Source organism: Vulpes lagopus, chromosome 14, assembly GCF_018345385.1.
Source record: "Vulpes lagopus strain Blue_001 chromosome 14, ASM1834538v1, whole genome shotgun sequence".
NCBI classification, from domain to species: domain Eukaryota; kingdom Metazoa; phylum Chordata; class Mammalia; order Carnivora; family Canidae; genus Vulpes; species Vulpes lagopus.
This window is the reverse complement of record NC_054837.1, coordinates 16,579,826-16,595,800: the sequence shown is the minus strand read 5'-3', so window position 1 is coordinate 16,595,800 and position 15,975 is coordinate 16,579,826. Positions and strand designations below refer to the sequence as shown.

Sequence of the window (15,975 nt, the reverse complement as noted above, 5' to 3'; positions counted from 1 at the left end):
CCTCTGCACCTTTTTTCTTTGCAGATTTTAATCTGCATCTTTTCGCTGTGACCAACCATGACCAACCATGCGACCAACGGTGAGCCCAGCAGGTTATCTGGGAGTCCCTCTAGCAAACCACCAATCCCAAGGGTAGCCTCAGGGGACCCGACACAGCTCAGAGTACCCTGCTGAGCACCCAAGATGGGAACCTTGCTTGCTTGTCCTCAAACCACCTGACAAAATCCAGGACGGAGGGGAAAAAAAAAAATCTGTTCATTCTGTAAAGCAAGGCACAGACAAATGAGTCCCTGTTCACTTTATTCAAATAATTTTTTTTCCCTCTGAATCTGAGTAGAACCGAGGAAGAATCAAAGAAAACCTCATATATTAAATTCTTAAATAGATCCTTTGAATTTAAAAGGGTCAATAGGAGAGGCACAGGTGTGGGTCTTGTCCCCGCAAACAAAGCCACCAAGGCAGTCCTGCAAATTAAGAAAAATGGCAAATCCATTTCTTTAAAAAAAAGTTCTTGAGGGGAAAGATTAAAAAATACCTAAGTTTCAAAAGCTGGACTACTGCCACACTCTTGGTTCTCCACCCCTAGGAGTGCCCAAAGGTAGGGAGGGAGTCTCCAGGTAAGCTGTCAGTGACTCAGCTTTTGCAAACAGATGCAAATACATTCCTCATTAGCAGTCCTGTTTTGGCGGTGAATAGCAAGCAATATGCTTGGATTAGAGGTCCGATTTCCACTCGAATGCAAAGTGTCTTCTCTCAGCAACAATCTGCAGAGATCTGAACAGGGAGACAAGTGCATTAGGGCCAGAGGCAGACAGACCTTTCATATTCGTCTGTGTGATCCAGGAGCCTATGGTCCTCATGCTGATTCACAGAAGCAGGAGAGGTGTCAGCGCACCCCAGATGGCCAGAGAGAGTTTAAATTTAGAAGCGTTCCTGGGGTTCTCGCCCAAATTCCAACCTGCATCCGCCTGACCTCAAAGATAGATTCTTTTTACTTAGGAAGACAAAGTGGTGGTGATTACGTCATAAATGCCAATGGATTTTTGGAGGCCAGGGGAGGATGAGCACTTGCTTTAAGGCCAACTGTTTACCAGGGATGAGCAAAAGCACCCTGTATACGGTATCTCATTTAAACAGTACAGAGAGAACTGTATCTGGCTTTTGTCAGCAGGAAACTTTGAAATTCTACTAAAGAATCTGCAGAAGGAGAATGAGGGGAAGGTGTCAGGGAGAAACCCTGGAGCCAGGAGCCTTTCCATAGGAGGCTTCTCTCCTCTGGAATGCACCAGAACTCTGGGATCTCGGCACTACCTGGGATGGGATCCCTGATAAGGACAGGGCCTGAGTGCCTCCGGCCTTAGAGGCTGGGACAAAGTAGATAATAAAAAGAAAAGAAAGAAACAGAAAATACGCTGATTATTTAAAAATAATATCAGGAGACTAAAACTATAAATACAGTCCAGGTGGGAGGCTTCTGCACAGGCTGAAGCAAGAGGGAGAACACCCAGGCAGGCTGACTGTGGCCTCTCCGTGGGTTACCGGAGTGACAGGAAGTGAACTTCCTGGAGCCTTCACTCCAAGGCCCACAGGCACAGCAAGGGCACGAGGCTTCCTGGATTCCCACGCACCCACCTGGGCCAGCTCACTTCATCCCCCAGTGGCCTTTGCAGGCCGACACAGGCGAATCCCCATTCTCCAGACATCACAAATGGAGGCTGGGAGAGGACCAGTCTGAAGTGGGTTCCTAAATCTTTGACGTCCAAGGTCAAAATGTGTCCCCATTCCCCCTCTGCAAAGTGAACAGACAGGCAGGCACTTCAAATCGTGAGTGAACTCTGGAAGAAGATGGCCTTGGGAGGAAGAATTTGGCCATCTGGTGGCTGTGTGGTCTTGGGCAAATCACAGCACTCTCTGGGTTCTAGTTTCCTGCTCGAGTCCGTGGCCTTGCCAGGGATTCCAGGGTTACACTAGTAACCCTGGAGAAGCACTGGGTCCAAAGCCCTGGGGGTTACTCTTAGAGAGACCTGCTTGGAGCTTTTCTTAGAACATTAATTGCTTTGAGCCAACTCAATGCTGTTTATAGAAGCAGGATAAACAGACAGCATTCTATGCAAACATGTTCTAGAATCCCACCCCTCCCCCCATCACATTGGTCCTCAAAGTCAGACAAACCTTTTTCTGTTTGGTTCTGCAATGATCCCTGCCCCCACCTGATCCAGAGCTAGGAGACTGGTGATTCTATAAATAGCCCCCCCAGCTTGTCGCCATGGAAACCCCTTAGGGCTGGGTCAGCCCACCTTGGTGGACACTCCTCCCCAAGGAGGCTCTGGGAGGGCAAGCTTGCTCAGGGGAGTGGCTCCTGGGCTCAGAAGCAGTGAGCGGAGGCAGCAGTGGGGAGAGAGAAGCGGAGAGTGCAGGCGTACCTGGAAATCATGAGCTTCCTAAGTGGGAGGAGGTGCTGTTCTGGTTCACCTGGAGGAAGACAACACAGAGAGGAAGGGGTCACGGCCAGGCTGGGGTGCCAGGATCTCACTGCCCTGAGGCTGAGCCTCAGCATCCTGGGAGCAAACACATACTCGCTCCTGGGGTATTTACTGCACACCTGCTACACGCCAGGTGCTGAGGATGCTGTGAACACGCACCTGCCTGGTCCTATTCTGCGGTGTCTATGCCAGCGAGGAAAACCTTTACAAACACATATGCGAGATAACATCCCGTCCCACCTCCGGGCAATACAGTGGGCTGTCAGGAGGGACTCTGGAGCTACTTTGGAAAAGGTGGTCAGGAAAGGAGGCCACTATAAGGGGATGACATTTAAGCTGTAGTGTAATGAAAAACAAACATAGGCGCTTTGTCCTGGGTTCCTGGCACACGGCTCCTAAAACTCTAGAATTTCGGGAGCGCTAACAAGCATCTCTAGTATGCTAATGAGAGGACAGCTGTCTGGCTTCGGGATGGGCGCTGGTGGCTAGAAAGATCAAGGCATGACTGGAGAGGGGAGAGGAGCTGGAGAGTAAGTGAATAACCGATAATGTCATTCAGTCGTATCTACTTCATGACTGCTTCATGGAAACCCCCAAACGATGGCTTCAAGAAGCTTCTAGATTGGTGGCACATGGAAGTGCAGGAGGGTGGCACGCCTGAAGAGGGCCTGAAAGCTCCACGCCCCTTACTCCATACCTTGCCCCGTGTACCTCTTCCACGGCTACTTCTGGGTCATATCCTTTATAATAAACCACTCATCTAGGGGCACCTGGGTGGCTCAGTAGCTGAGCGTCTGCCTTTGGCTCAGGACGTGATCCTGGAGTCCTGGGATGGAGTTCCACATTGGGCTTCCTACAGGGAGCCTGCTTCTCCCTCTGCCTGTGTCTCTGCCTCTCAGTGTGTGTCTCTCATGAATAAATAAACAAAATCTTTAACAACAACAAAAAAACACCACCACTCAGATAGGAATATCCTGAGTCCTGTAAGTTGATCTAGCACATCATGAGGAAGGGGGTCATGGGAACCCCCAAATGTTAGTTGGCTGGGCAGAAATGTGGGTAGCCTGGGAACCCCGCTGGTACTGGCATCTGACATGGGGGACGGGGGGCAGGGAGTTCTCCTAGGACCTGGGCCCTTAACCTGCAGGGTCTGACACTAATTCTGGCGTCACTGTGCAAGCTGAAACACAGTTGGTGTCTGGAGATTCAGAAACTGGTTGTTGGTGTTGGAAAGCACCCCATAAGCCAAGCTCTAAAAGATGTAAATAAGGCAAGGCACACAAAGGTCTGGCTGGAAAAGCATTCCTGGTAGAGGGAATAGCAAAGACCTGGAACGAGGCAGATGGGGTAGGTAGGAGATTTGATGTCTAGAAAACGAGTATTCTTTTTTTTTTTTTTTTTTTTTTTGCATTTGCTGCAATTCAAATGTGTGAGCTGCTGTGTTCTGCTCGCTTAATATTTTTCCATCTTTTAGGTTTCAGGATGATCACTCTAGATGGCTACAGAGCGCCCTGTGGAATGCACTTGCCATCATGCACGTAACTGTGGCCACAGGACCACTTTCCAGTATTTTTGCAATACTCTGGATGAAGTCATGCGCCCCGTGGAGGACAGGGAGGGAGATGAGGGCAGAAAGCAGGAATCGGAGGCAGTTTGCAGGGCACCTCTCCTGAGCGTGGCAGTGTTTGCAATGACAGTACATACGCCATTCCTTAGCATTTTTGCCCCTAACAGAACAAGAAATAGTCCCAGGCCAGCCAGACCACTCAAATATGTCCTACACTGCAAGAGAGTATAAACTGGTCCAACTCTTCTGTAAATAAAGTTAGCCTTCTGGGGTCAAGACTCTTAAAAAGAACTGGACCCTTCCGCCCACTGATGCCACTGTAATAATGCATTCTAAGGGAATGGTTAGTAGAGCCTCCCACCCCCACCCCACAGAAGAGAGGCAAAAACAGGATGACATGTACATGCCATCATTCGGGATACTGCAAAAATTGGACATGATCTTAGGGCAACAGTTCATTGGTGGCACATAATGCATTCCAGAGGATACTATGTCACCATCCCAAACGGCAAGAGTGAAACCCAAAAGATGGGAAAACATTAAGAATGTAAAACCAAACAGCTCATATGATAGAATTGCAAGGAATGCAAAGTGCATATTCAGGCTGGCAAAAAAAAGGATAACTGTTCAAAAATGAAAGGCATTCCGGATAGTAACTATTTCCCCTTACCTCCACTTCTGTTTCTTGCTCCTGTTACATCATCTTTTTGGTTAAAGCAGGCAATAATTAGTGCTGACTAATCCTGAGGACATTTTTTTCACAGCGGCAAGAGGATGGGATGGGTCCCTGACTCCCAGAAAAAGAGCGTGGAGCCCTCGCCAAAGAACTAAGTTGTGTGCAAAAGCCATGGACCCCGGACAATGAGCACTCATGAATTTGATTATTGTGCTGGAGACTGGCATAGGGTGATCCACCCTTTCTCTCCCAAATTAAAGAAAACACACATACACAAACTAAGGACACCTCATTTAAAGGGGAGCGGTCATGTCAGTGGAAGGGGGCAGTCCTTGACATGATCCCTGCACCCTGTGGATATATCCAGGATGTGGGGTGGGGGGCACAGCCAGGGAGGTGGGTATGGGGAGGCAGGGGTGTTTGTAGGTCTACACCCATGGGGATATCCATACCACATGACCCTTATGGTTCTTATTTTTTGGCTGACTAAAGAAAATTCTGGGCTGGGTCGTGTTTGGGGACTGCCACTTTAAATAAAACTGGATTTAAGGCTAAAGGCAGATAGCTTGACAAAAAGTCTCCCCCCAATCCCTCCAATTGCTCTCAAGCCGAGAGACAATGATTACGGAAGAGGCTTGGGCAGAAGGGCTGCTGTTTGGTCCCTGGTCTGACACCCCCCTCCTCTCAATTTTCAGACCAGGAAATGACCAGCCAGATTAGAGAAGTGAAGTGTCCAAGGGCATCTGCAAGGTAATGGGACAGCCCAATAAACAGATTTCAGAATTCCCCTTGGGGTTTCTAACCTGAAAATATCCTTTCAGATTGGCTGGTGTTTTATAGTCGCCTTTCAAGACCTAGGAAAGAGGAACGAAGTATCACTCTCATGGAAATGATCAAAAAATAAAATTCATCCTGTCACCTCCACCTTCCTTCCCATCCACCCATTTACCACTCACCTATTAATCCGCCTACCCATTCACTCATCTATACATTCACCCTCCCTCCCATCCACCCACCTGCCCACCCATCTACCTATCCACCCACTCATCCATCCACCCATCCACCTACCCACATACTCATCCATCCACTCTGCATCCATCCACCCATTTTTCCATCCATCCACCCACCCATCCATCTACTCATCCATCCACCCAACCACCTACCCATCTACCCATCCATCCACTATCCTATCCATCCACCCATCTACCCATCCATCCATCCATCCATACACACATCCACCTACTCATCCATCCATCCTCCCATCCATCCACCGATCCCTCCATCCAACACACTTTTATCAAGCTCATCTTATTTCAGGCATTATCTAAGCTCTGGAGGTACAATATTAATCAGACTATTAAAATTCCTTTTCACCTGGAGCATCCTTTCTAGAGGGGGAGCCAGAGGATCCACAAGTAATAAACACAAATAAACAAGAATATATCAAACCATGGCAAGTACTATATAGAAAGTGAAACAAAGGGAAGTGATCAGGAGTGACTAAGGGGCTTCTTTTGAGCAGGGGGGTCACAAAGGACCTCTCAGCGACCCCTCAATGCCAAGGAAAACCAGCTAAGCCGAGCTCTAAAGGAAAAGCATGCCAGGCAGAGGACACAGCTGGGGCAAAGAAAATCCCAGGCTTTTCCACTATCTCTTCACATAGAAGCCACCATATAGACCAGCACCGTCCAACAGAATATAATGTGAACCAACTATATAATTTTCAATTGTCTAATAGTCACATTTTTGAAAAAGGATAAAGTACATCAAGTGAAATAATTCCAGTTACTTTTATTTAATCTGATATATCTAATATATTCATACTTCAACCTATAATTAATATGAAAATGAGTAATGAGAAACTTGACATACTGTTTTTGATATCAGAACTTCAAAATCCGGTGCATATTTTACACTTAACAATGCCTCTCAAGTTGGACCAGTCAGATTTCACTAGTCACATCCAGTGGCCACGGGAGGTTGGTGGCTAGTAGCTGTAATGGACAGCACAGGTACAGACAAGTTCATTAGCTCTGGGGTCCTTTCAGTGCCCGTGTGTCCTGCACCCCAGGATCTGTTACAGGAACATACAGTGTCTACAGAGAAACACACACACACACACACACACACACACACACACACGGCTTTCAATGAGCGAACATATCACTGTGATAACAGCAAAACTACCATAAAAGCTAAACAAAACTACAATAAAGTCTGGCACCCCCTGGGAAAAAAACAGGGACATCTTCCATTTTAAACAAATGAAAACCAGAGGTTTAGAGCAGTGATCTCGCTCACCAAAATTTTTTAATTTGTATGCAATACACAAGGTCAGATCTTACTCTGGGAGCTTCTGACCCACATCCTGGGATAAGCCAGGGGCCTCTGCCTTTTATTTATTTATTTGTATTTATTTATTTTCTTGCTATTTATTTATTTTTTTTTTAGAGAGAGTGAGTGTGTGTGAGAGCCAGTGGGAGAGAGAGACAGAGACAGACAGAGAGAGAGAGAACCGTCAAGCAGCCTCCCCGCTGAGCACGGAGCCTGACATGGGGCTTGATCTCACCACTCTGAGATCATGATCTGAGCTGAAATCAGGAGTCGGACATTGAACTGACTGAGCCACGCAGGTGCCCTGGGCTTCAGCCTTTTAAAGAGACTTCAGAGTAATTGCCACTGGGCCCTTGGCTAAGAACACAGGGTAAAGAGAGCCCGTTGTCACTGCAGTCCTCACCCTGGCCCAGCCACTGTCTGTGAGAAGTTCCTGGAGGCCGGAGTCAAGATCACTCCCAGCTGCTGTTTCTTCTTCTTAATCCAGTTAATTGATTTTTTTATTATATGAACATATATTTAATATATATAAAAATATTATATGAAAGAGTATATGTAGAGAAAAGTGTATGAAACACATAAGTACAACCTAAAGAATACTCTATTAAAAAAGAAACACAATAAGGGCACCTGGGTGGCTCAGCGGTTGAGCATCTGCCTTTGACTCAGGGAGTGATCCCGGGATCCGGGGATTGAGTCCTGCATTGGGCTCCCCGCAGGGAGCCTGCTTCTCCCTCTGCCTGTGTCTCACCCTCTCTTTCTGTGTCTCTCATGAATAAATAAATAAAATCTTTAAAAAAATAAGCATAATAAATAATAAAGACTTAAAACAACTGAATAATAAAAAAAGAGACCAGGGATCCCTGGGTGGCGCAGCGGTTTGGCGCCTGCCTTTGGCCCGGGGCGCGATCCTGGAGACCCAGGATCGAGTCCCACGTCGGGCTCCCGGTGCATGGAGCCTGCTTCTCCCTCTGCCTATGTCTTTGCTTCTCTCTCTCTCTCACTGTGTGCCTATCATAAATAAATAAAATTAAAAAAAAAAAAATAAAAAAAAAAAATAAAAATAAAAAAAAAAATAAAAAAATAAAAAAAGAGACCACATCAAGGTTGCGAACATTCACACTGTCAACTCTATGCATCTACAGTGGATCTGAGGATTTCCACAAATAGTGTTTGCAAAATCCACAGATGTCAAGGGGGAGGAGAAGCTCCGAGACCCGCTTCAAACACAAGGGCAGAGCCCTCAGAGCTCAGGGTTAAGGAAGCCTGCCCATGTGCGAGACGCTTATTAAAGCCTTGTGAGCACCAAATTGGGTCTTTCTCCTTGAGTCACTGAAGAATTAAAGGGGAAGTGACAGAAGTTATGACTTCCTTCCTTGGCTCTTCAACACAAACACTGTTTACTTTCTGGAGCGCCTGGGAGGCTCAGTTGGGTCAGTGTCTGTCCTCAGCTCAGGTCACGATCTCAAAGTCCTGGGATCAAGGCCCATGTCAGGCCCCGTGTTCATGCTGTCTGTCTGTCTATCTCTCTTTCTCTCTCTCTTTCAAATAAATACAATCTTTAAAGGAAAAAAAAAAAAAGAAGGGTTTACTTTCTAAAATCAGCATGTGTTTGGAAATGCTGAGAGTAGCTGCAAACAAGACTTTGGGTCTTTTTTTTAAAAAAAGATTTTATTTATTTATGCATAAGAGACACAGAGAGAGAGAGAGGCAGAGACACAGGCAGAGACAGAAGCAGGCTCCATGCAGGGAGCCCGATGTGGGACTCGATCCCGGGACTCCGAGATCACACCCTGGGCCGAAGGCAGGCACTAAACTGCTGAGCCACCCAGGGATTCCAAGACTTTGGGTCTTAGTGGTATAAGGGCTGGCGGGGCTCGTCTCAGGCCAGGGCCCCAAGCTCTCACACTTTTGCTCACTTAGTGCCTCTAAGGAAGTCAGAACACCGCAACCAAAGGAGACTAGATGCTGTGACAGCAACATGTAAATAAGCCCATGAACCTGCTTACTGTTCCTTTACACAGGAGTAGCTGACTTTTAACGCTTCAAAAACACCAAAAAAAAAAACCCAAAAAACCAAAAGAAACCCATCTCATCAAAGTCATTTTCCTTGACTGCCTGAACTAAGGAGAGCTAAGAAGTTATTTAAACTGTCCCAGCTTACACTGGTCTGAGAAATCAACATTAAAATTTATGGGGGCGGGACAGCTGGGTGGCTCAGGGGTTGAGCGTCTGCTCTTGGCTCAGGTCGTGATCCCAGGGTCCTGGGATCGAGTCCTGCATAGGGCTCAGCCTGCTTCTCCCTCTACCTATGTCTCTGCTCCCTTTCTGTGTCTCTCATGAATAAATAAAATCTTAAAAAAAAAAAAGAAAACAGAGAAATAGGATGCAATCAGTACACAAATGGAGCTGCTATTAGATGCTCTAGTATGAGAGACAGACTACCAGGTAGATTTGAGCTTCCCTGTGGCCCAAGTGAAAATGAAAATATAGGCGATGCTACAATTCCCCATGTCCTAACACAGGCCAAACAACCCCACTGCAGGCTGAGCACACATCTCTGCGGATGCACATGCACTCACCCGATGTGTGTTGTTGATGACGATGGGGTCAGGGTTGCCGTAGTTGGGCGGGTTTGCATAGGGGTCATAGCCGAGCCGAGCCAGCATGGGGGCGATCTGGGCCATGTCCCGTACCACGTCCCCAGGAATGTGGCCGGTCCACTTGGAGAGTGCTTCCAGGTTCACAGGCTTGATGACCTGGTCAGTGGATCGCTCGATCCTGGGGAGAAAGAACAGGCTGTGCAGGGCACAGGGAGACCCAGATAGCACCCGGGCAGCTGGACAGGCTGGGGGTACCTGTCCCTGGGGCAGCTGTGATCCCCCCACCCCAACTGTGAGGCTGTAGGCAAGTCGCCTGGCCTCCTCATACGTCTTCCATACAATGGAAGGGGGGTCTTAAGAGTGGGTGCCAAAAAACTGGAAGACAGTATTAGGCAGTGCACGGTTAAAATTCTGCTTCCATGACGTCATGACTTTTTAAAAATAACATTTTATTTTTGTGGCTAAGATGGGTATTTTGTTCTTGAGAAAAAATATGAAACACTAATGGTAAGGCTAAAAGCAGCCACCACTCCCGGTCCATCAGCTCCCTATGGGGACCTTGTCTTTGTATCTGGGGGCCCACCCTCTCTCTCAAGCTCTTTCTGTGCTTCATACAGGAGAGTGACTAAGGGCAGACTCAGGAGTCAGAGCTCTTGGCTTCAAACGCCAGCTGGACTGACACCAGCTGTGTGGCCTTGGGAAAGATCCTTCACCTCTATGAGCCTCCCCTATCATTCCTTATCTACAAATGGGAATAATGATAGAACCCACCTCACAGGGTCGTTCTGGGGAGTAAATGAGTTCATCCAAGAAGAGTATATAGTTTACTGTGAGGTTTCAGTAAGTGTTACCTTTCTCTCTCTCTCCTCTCTCTCTCTCATGCACACAGAAAACCTATGCTTTCGTTTGCAGTTTTTAAAACAGAAATCATACGCTGCATGTTTTGGTTTATGACTTTGTTTTGCACCCGATGCCTCATTCTGTTCTCCAGCTGCACAGCGGTCCTCCACGGCTTATCTTTCCTATCCCCCTAAAGATGGCCATTTAGGTTGCTTTTGCCCTCGGCTGCAACAATATAACCACCATCGTGTTGGATATGCTCCTCCACTCTCCTCTTCTCCTCTGTGGCAGGCTCATCCAGCCATCTGAATCCCGAGGACCCTACTGATCACAGGTCAGGGGCCTTGTCGGATGGAGGGCAGGGAACTCCCGGGATCCAGGGCCTATTTCTAGCTGCTTCCAGCCCAACTAAGAGATAAATTGGGTAGAAGAACAGAAACAAGAAAGACATAGCAAAAAGAGGACAGGACCAGGAGGGAGGGAACGGGAATGAAGAAGGTGGGATGGTTTGGAGTCTGCAGACCAATTCGGTCCACTGTGTCAAAGATCTCAAATACGCGCGTGGCCTTTACCACGCTCTCGGATCTCCAGGACACCGCAAGGCAGTAATGATACAGAGGTTCCCCAGGACATGAACGGGAGGAATGCCTGATGGAAGTAAATAAAGGTGGAAATACTAACAGGGTATGTCAAATAGAATGCTGTGCCCTATGAAGGGGAATATTACACAGCTGTCCAAAATGACATCGCGGTGGCAGGCAGGGGGCCGCGGGCGAGTGGTCCCAGACACAAAGTGCACAAAGGCTACAGGGAAACATGTTCATGTTCAGTAGGACTCTGGCTTTCTCAACAGCCCCTGACAAAGGACCAGCAGGTCCGATGCCAAAGTCTAAACAGTGGGATTGTAGCAGGTTTTTCCTTTCACAGGGACATCATCCCCACTTCCTGATTTTTTTTTTTGTCATGTTAATTCACAAAATCCCAGCTCCAGCACTAGCTGCCTGGGGTACTTGGCACATGAGTACCTCGTTGCCCAGAGGGAGCATAGAGGTACCTCTATGTCTCCTGCTCTGTTTGGGGCTTGAAAGGGCCTGCCGGGGCACAGCCAAGAAGGCAAGGAGGAGGAGGTGTGGTCCCAGGAAGGCCTGCTAGGGCCTGCTCAGGAATGAGGCAGAGAGACAGCACATCCTGATCCTGACCACACACCCTGGATCTCAGGAGAGGTTCGGCCTCCCCAGAGGAGGAAGGTGGAGAGTAAGAGAGTGAAGGAGGGGAAGAGAGGGGGTTCCGGATGTGGAGAGCTTGAGAGCACATGCTCCGGAGTCCCCAGCGGACCTCAGTTCAAATCCAGGCACCACACATGGCCAGCTGTGTGGCCTCAGGCAACTTCTCTCTGAGATTCAGTTTCTTCATCTGTAAAATGGGGTAAGAGCAGTTCTTTTGGCCCTGAGACTGCTGTGGGGATTAAAGGACTAATGTGTGTTGGGGGCTTGAGCGCTTACCACACCTCAGGCACTCCCTACATGGTAATGAGGGTGAGGATAACGTGTGTGCCAATAAAATCAATGTTAATGCTAACACGATAATAAGAATAGCACCGAACACGTACTAACCTATTTGATGCTCACAGGTAGCTAGAAGCCTGATAGACTATATCCCTGTGTTACAGGTAAGGAAATGGGGCACACAGAGGTTGAGTCACTTGCTCAAGGCCACACAGCCGGGAAGTGGCGGAGCTGGGATGGGAACCCAGGTGACCTGGTTTCAGATCAGCATCCTTAAGCTAACCCTTACCCACTACGGCTTACGACAAAGCACCTTCAAAGTCTGCTGATTCTCTCAGAAAATGGAAGAGTCGATGGCTCCACTTTTGTGGATAATGACGCTGAGGCTCAAAGAAGTACAGTGACGTGGTCAGTGCCAGAGAACTACGAGGAGGGAGGCACAGTCCAAGGCTCTGCTCTTAACCACTGTCTTCCCTGAACTCCTCCATGACCACAAAGGAGGCTGAGGCTCAGAGAGGCCACACAGCTCGGAGACAGCGGTACTCTTCCCACCTACAGCTCGGAGCGGGGCCAGGGGGCCGGGCGCAGGGAGGGGGCTCCACTCACTTGGACAGGGACACGCCCCCGGGCTTGCCGATGAGGTCCTCGTGATGCAGGACGGCGTCGCTCCAGGAGATGCCCAGGAAGTCCAGGATGAGCTTGAGGGAGCGCCTGGGGTGCAGCACCAGCTGCTCGTAGTACACGGGCAGGCACTTGTCCTTGCCCACCTCCATGCACTGGGCGTACATCACCTCGATGGCCTTGTTCCACTTGGTGAGGCAGTCGCGGTAGCTGCTGAGGTCGAAGCCGGCGATGGTGACCTTGCGGGTGATCATGGAGTGCACGGACGCCCGGCCGTCCCGCACCATCAGCAGGAACTTGGAGTTGGGGAACAGGCGCGACAGGTAGACGGAGGACTTGAGCGTGAAGGGGTCCTTGTTGCACAGCACGCGCGCCGGCTCGCCGTGCTTGGCGATCACCTCCAGGATGAAGGCCTGCATGGCGGCGTCCAGCACCTCGTCCGTCACGCCCGCCTCGTCCAGCCGCAGCTTCTCGCGGCCGGACTTGGACCAGGCCTGGCGCATGGCCAGCACGCGGGGGATGATCCGCGTCTCCTCGCCGCAGCGCACCTCGGGGTGGGCGTCCAGCATGGCGCGCATGAGCGTGGTGCCGCTGCGGGGCACGCCGCCCACGAAGATGAGCGGCATGGCCTTGCCGTAGCGGTACTCCACGCGGTCGGCGCCCACCACCACCAGGTCCTCCTGCTCCGGCCGCATGGCCCGCCGGGGGGTGCGCGGGCCCCCCAGCGCCGCGCGGCACTCCAGCACCTGCTGGCCCACCTGGACGGCCAGCAGCAGGGCCAGGGCGCAGCCGGCCGCCAGCAGCGCCCTCCGCGCCGACAGGCGCATGCTGGGCCCGGGGTGGCGGGCCTGCCTCAGCGACCGGTCAGCGGGGGCCCGGCGGGGCTCGCATCTGGGGAGAGAGAGGGGCCGGGGGTCAGGCAGGCGGGGGCTGGGGCCCTCCCCCGCACGCTTCCTGTGCCGGAGCCAAGGCGGCAGCGCTCTGGCATCGACTACCACAACGTTTCCACGTTCAAGAACGCGCACGGCAGCGTCCGAATCCCGCAGCACCTCCCTGCACGGGGGCACGGTTTTTGTGTGTTCCCTATGGCTGTCCCTCCAGAGCCTGGCACAGAGCCTGGCACCTAGCAGGGGCACCGTAAGTATCTGGGGGCCGTGCCTTGGTTGACGGGGCAGGGCGAGGCCAGAGCCGCTAGGACGTGAGGGCAGTAGCAAGGGGAGCAAAGGGCTGCCCAGCTGGGGAGCAGCTGAGCCGGAGTCTGAGATTCCCGCCCAGGCCAGCCAGCCCTGGCGCCTGCTCTGAAGGACCACGCTGTCACACGGAGACAGCGTGGAGCGTCCCGTCCTGTCCCGGGCTGCTTCTGGAATCACTACCCACTCACTCGGTCTTCATTCAGTAAATGGGCATTAAGTGTAACAGGGTACGGGGCACCGTGCTCAGTGCTGGGGGCAGGAGAGCGGATTAGACAGCAGGGCCCTACCTGATGCCTCTCCCCTAGCGGGGGAAGCGACAGTACACAAGCTCTAGCCACAGCGTAGGAACGGCTTACACTGGGAGAGGCATCAGGTAGGGGAAGGAGGAGGGAGGTCTCGGAGGGCCTCTCAGGGGAGGTGGCATCCAAGCCAGAGTCCCCGATGAGAAGGAGCCGGCGGTGTGAAGCTGTGTGGGAGGGGTGTGCCAGGCAGAGGAAACAGAGAATGCCAAGATCCCCAGATGGGAGAGGGTGTGGGGTGTTCGAGAACCTCAGGAGGCAGTGGAGGCAGAAGGGAGGGAAAGGGAAAGACTGGGGGGCCTCGGGGGCCAGGGGAGAGAGCTGGACCTGCTCTCAGGGCAGCCGCTGGGGAGAGAGGGCCCACAGGGGGGGAGAATGGAGGCAGGGAGGCCAAGGAGGAGGCTCTGGCTGGTATCCCGGTCCTCGGGAAACTCAGGGACACCGGAACTGTGAGGGTGATGTGGGAACAGGGACACGGGGTGACCGAGCACAGAAACCATGAGCCTGAGCCTACGCTCCTCACGCCTCCCAGGGACAATGATCAGACCTCAGTGGCAATTCTTCAAGCAGGGGCTTGTTTCAGAAAGCAGGGCCCTCCCAGCCCAGCGGCCCCCTTCTCCAGCCACCACGAGTGACAGGCCTGCCCTCCTCCCTGGCTTATCCTCAAGGCCTCTCCATTTAGCAATGAGAAGCCAATACAGGAGGTGCAGACTCAGATGCCAGACGGACACACGAGCCAACCCCTACTGCCCACCGCAGCCCTTCCCTGCCTCCCCGCCACTGCACTTCTGAGCCTCCTTTGCCTTTCCACATCTTTCCAGAATCAGAGTGAGGTCTTGAGGTCTGTGGCATTTGAGCAGTCACGCAGGCCTGGGTTCAAATCCTGGTTCTGCCCCTTCCTTTGTGGCTGTGCGAGCTTGGCCAACACACTTTACCTCTCTGAGCCCCATCTGTAAAACAGGTCTAAGAGTAGCAGCCTCATAGGGCTGGCATGAGCATTCCACAACTCCCCTGAGAACTCAGGATCGCATCAGGCATGCAGGGAGCATTTGCAAGGATATTATCAGTGGTCTCTACTATGACCATGGGTTATTCATTGATTTCCACATTCAGTGGGTGCCTCCTGCATGCTGGGAGTTGGGCTATGGAGCCCAGAGACAGAGCCTCCACCCCCAAGTCTACTCACACTGTGGACTGGACCCACACCTGGGAGGGGGTGACAGGTGAGGGAAGGCTTCCTGCAGGAGGCGGCCTCCTGCTGAGTCTGAATAGTAGGGAGCGGGGACAGGTGGTTTTCAAACAGCCAGGTGGGGAAAAGAGAGGGGTGTTCCTGGCAAAGGGAACAGCCAGTGAGAAGGCACAGCCAAGGAAGAAGGCAACATGGCTGGGAAGCTGCAGGCGGCAGGGTGCGTGGGGCAGGGTTTGCAGGAAGGAAGCAGGAACCGAGTGTTTCTCTACGGGCGTGAGGTTCAGCTGAAAGCACCAAAGGACCAGGTTTGCAGCTGGACCAATCCACCCACACGGGCCCGGGCTGCCCGGGGCCCCTCGGGCTGTAGCAAGTGGCAGATCGACAGGAGAGCCAAGGCAAAGCACAATCTCAGCCCTGTCATCCAAACGGCTGAGAGGCCCCAGCATTTCCTGGCCGTGTGGCTCTGGGACAGTCACTTCCGCCATGTAAACCACAGCTTCCTGGCTGCAAAGAGGGGTGGGGTACACGGACCTCAAACTCTGCTCTGAGGGTTCTAGAAGCAGCTGACACAGCAAAGATCAATCTCAGCCTGGGGTCCCTATTCTCTGTGAGCACTAGAAAATAGCTGGGGACCCTCTCCCCAGAAAACCGCATCTATCCTATGC

General features: G+C 51.3%; 1 protein-coding gene across 4 annotated transcripts in view; it reads right to left on the bottom strand.

Moving 5' to 3' along the window:
* Positions 1-283: 283 nt before the first annotated feature.
* TPST2 (tyrosylprotein sulfotransferase 2) overlaps positions 284-15,975 on the bottom strand; it is a 53,069-nt gene continuing 37,377 nt past the window's right edge. For 3 of the 4 annotated variants that reach the window (XM_041729027.1, XM_041729028.1, XM_041729029.1), the window contains 5 exons: positions 12,615-13,520; positions 9,643-9,859; positions 5,530-5,580; positions 2,424-2,472; positions 284-774 (listed from right to left, as the gene is read on the bottom strand). In XM_041729027.1, coding sequence (XP_041584961.1) covers positions 2,431-2,472; positions 5,530-5,580; positions 9,643-9,859; positions 12,615-13,456 — 1,152 coding nt within the window. In that variant the 5' untranslated portion in view covers positions 13,457-13,520 and the 3' untranslated portion in view covers positions 284-774; positions 2,424-2,430. The remainder of the gene's footprint in view (positions 775-2,423; positions 2,473-5,529; positions 5,581-9,642; positions 9,860-12,614; positions 13,521-15,975) is intronic. The other variant, XM_041729030.1, reaches the window with a different exon arrangement.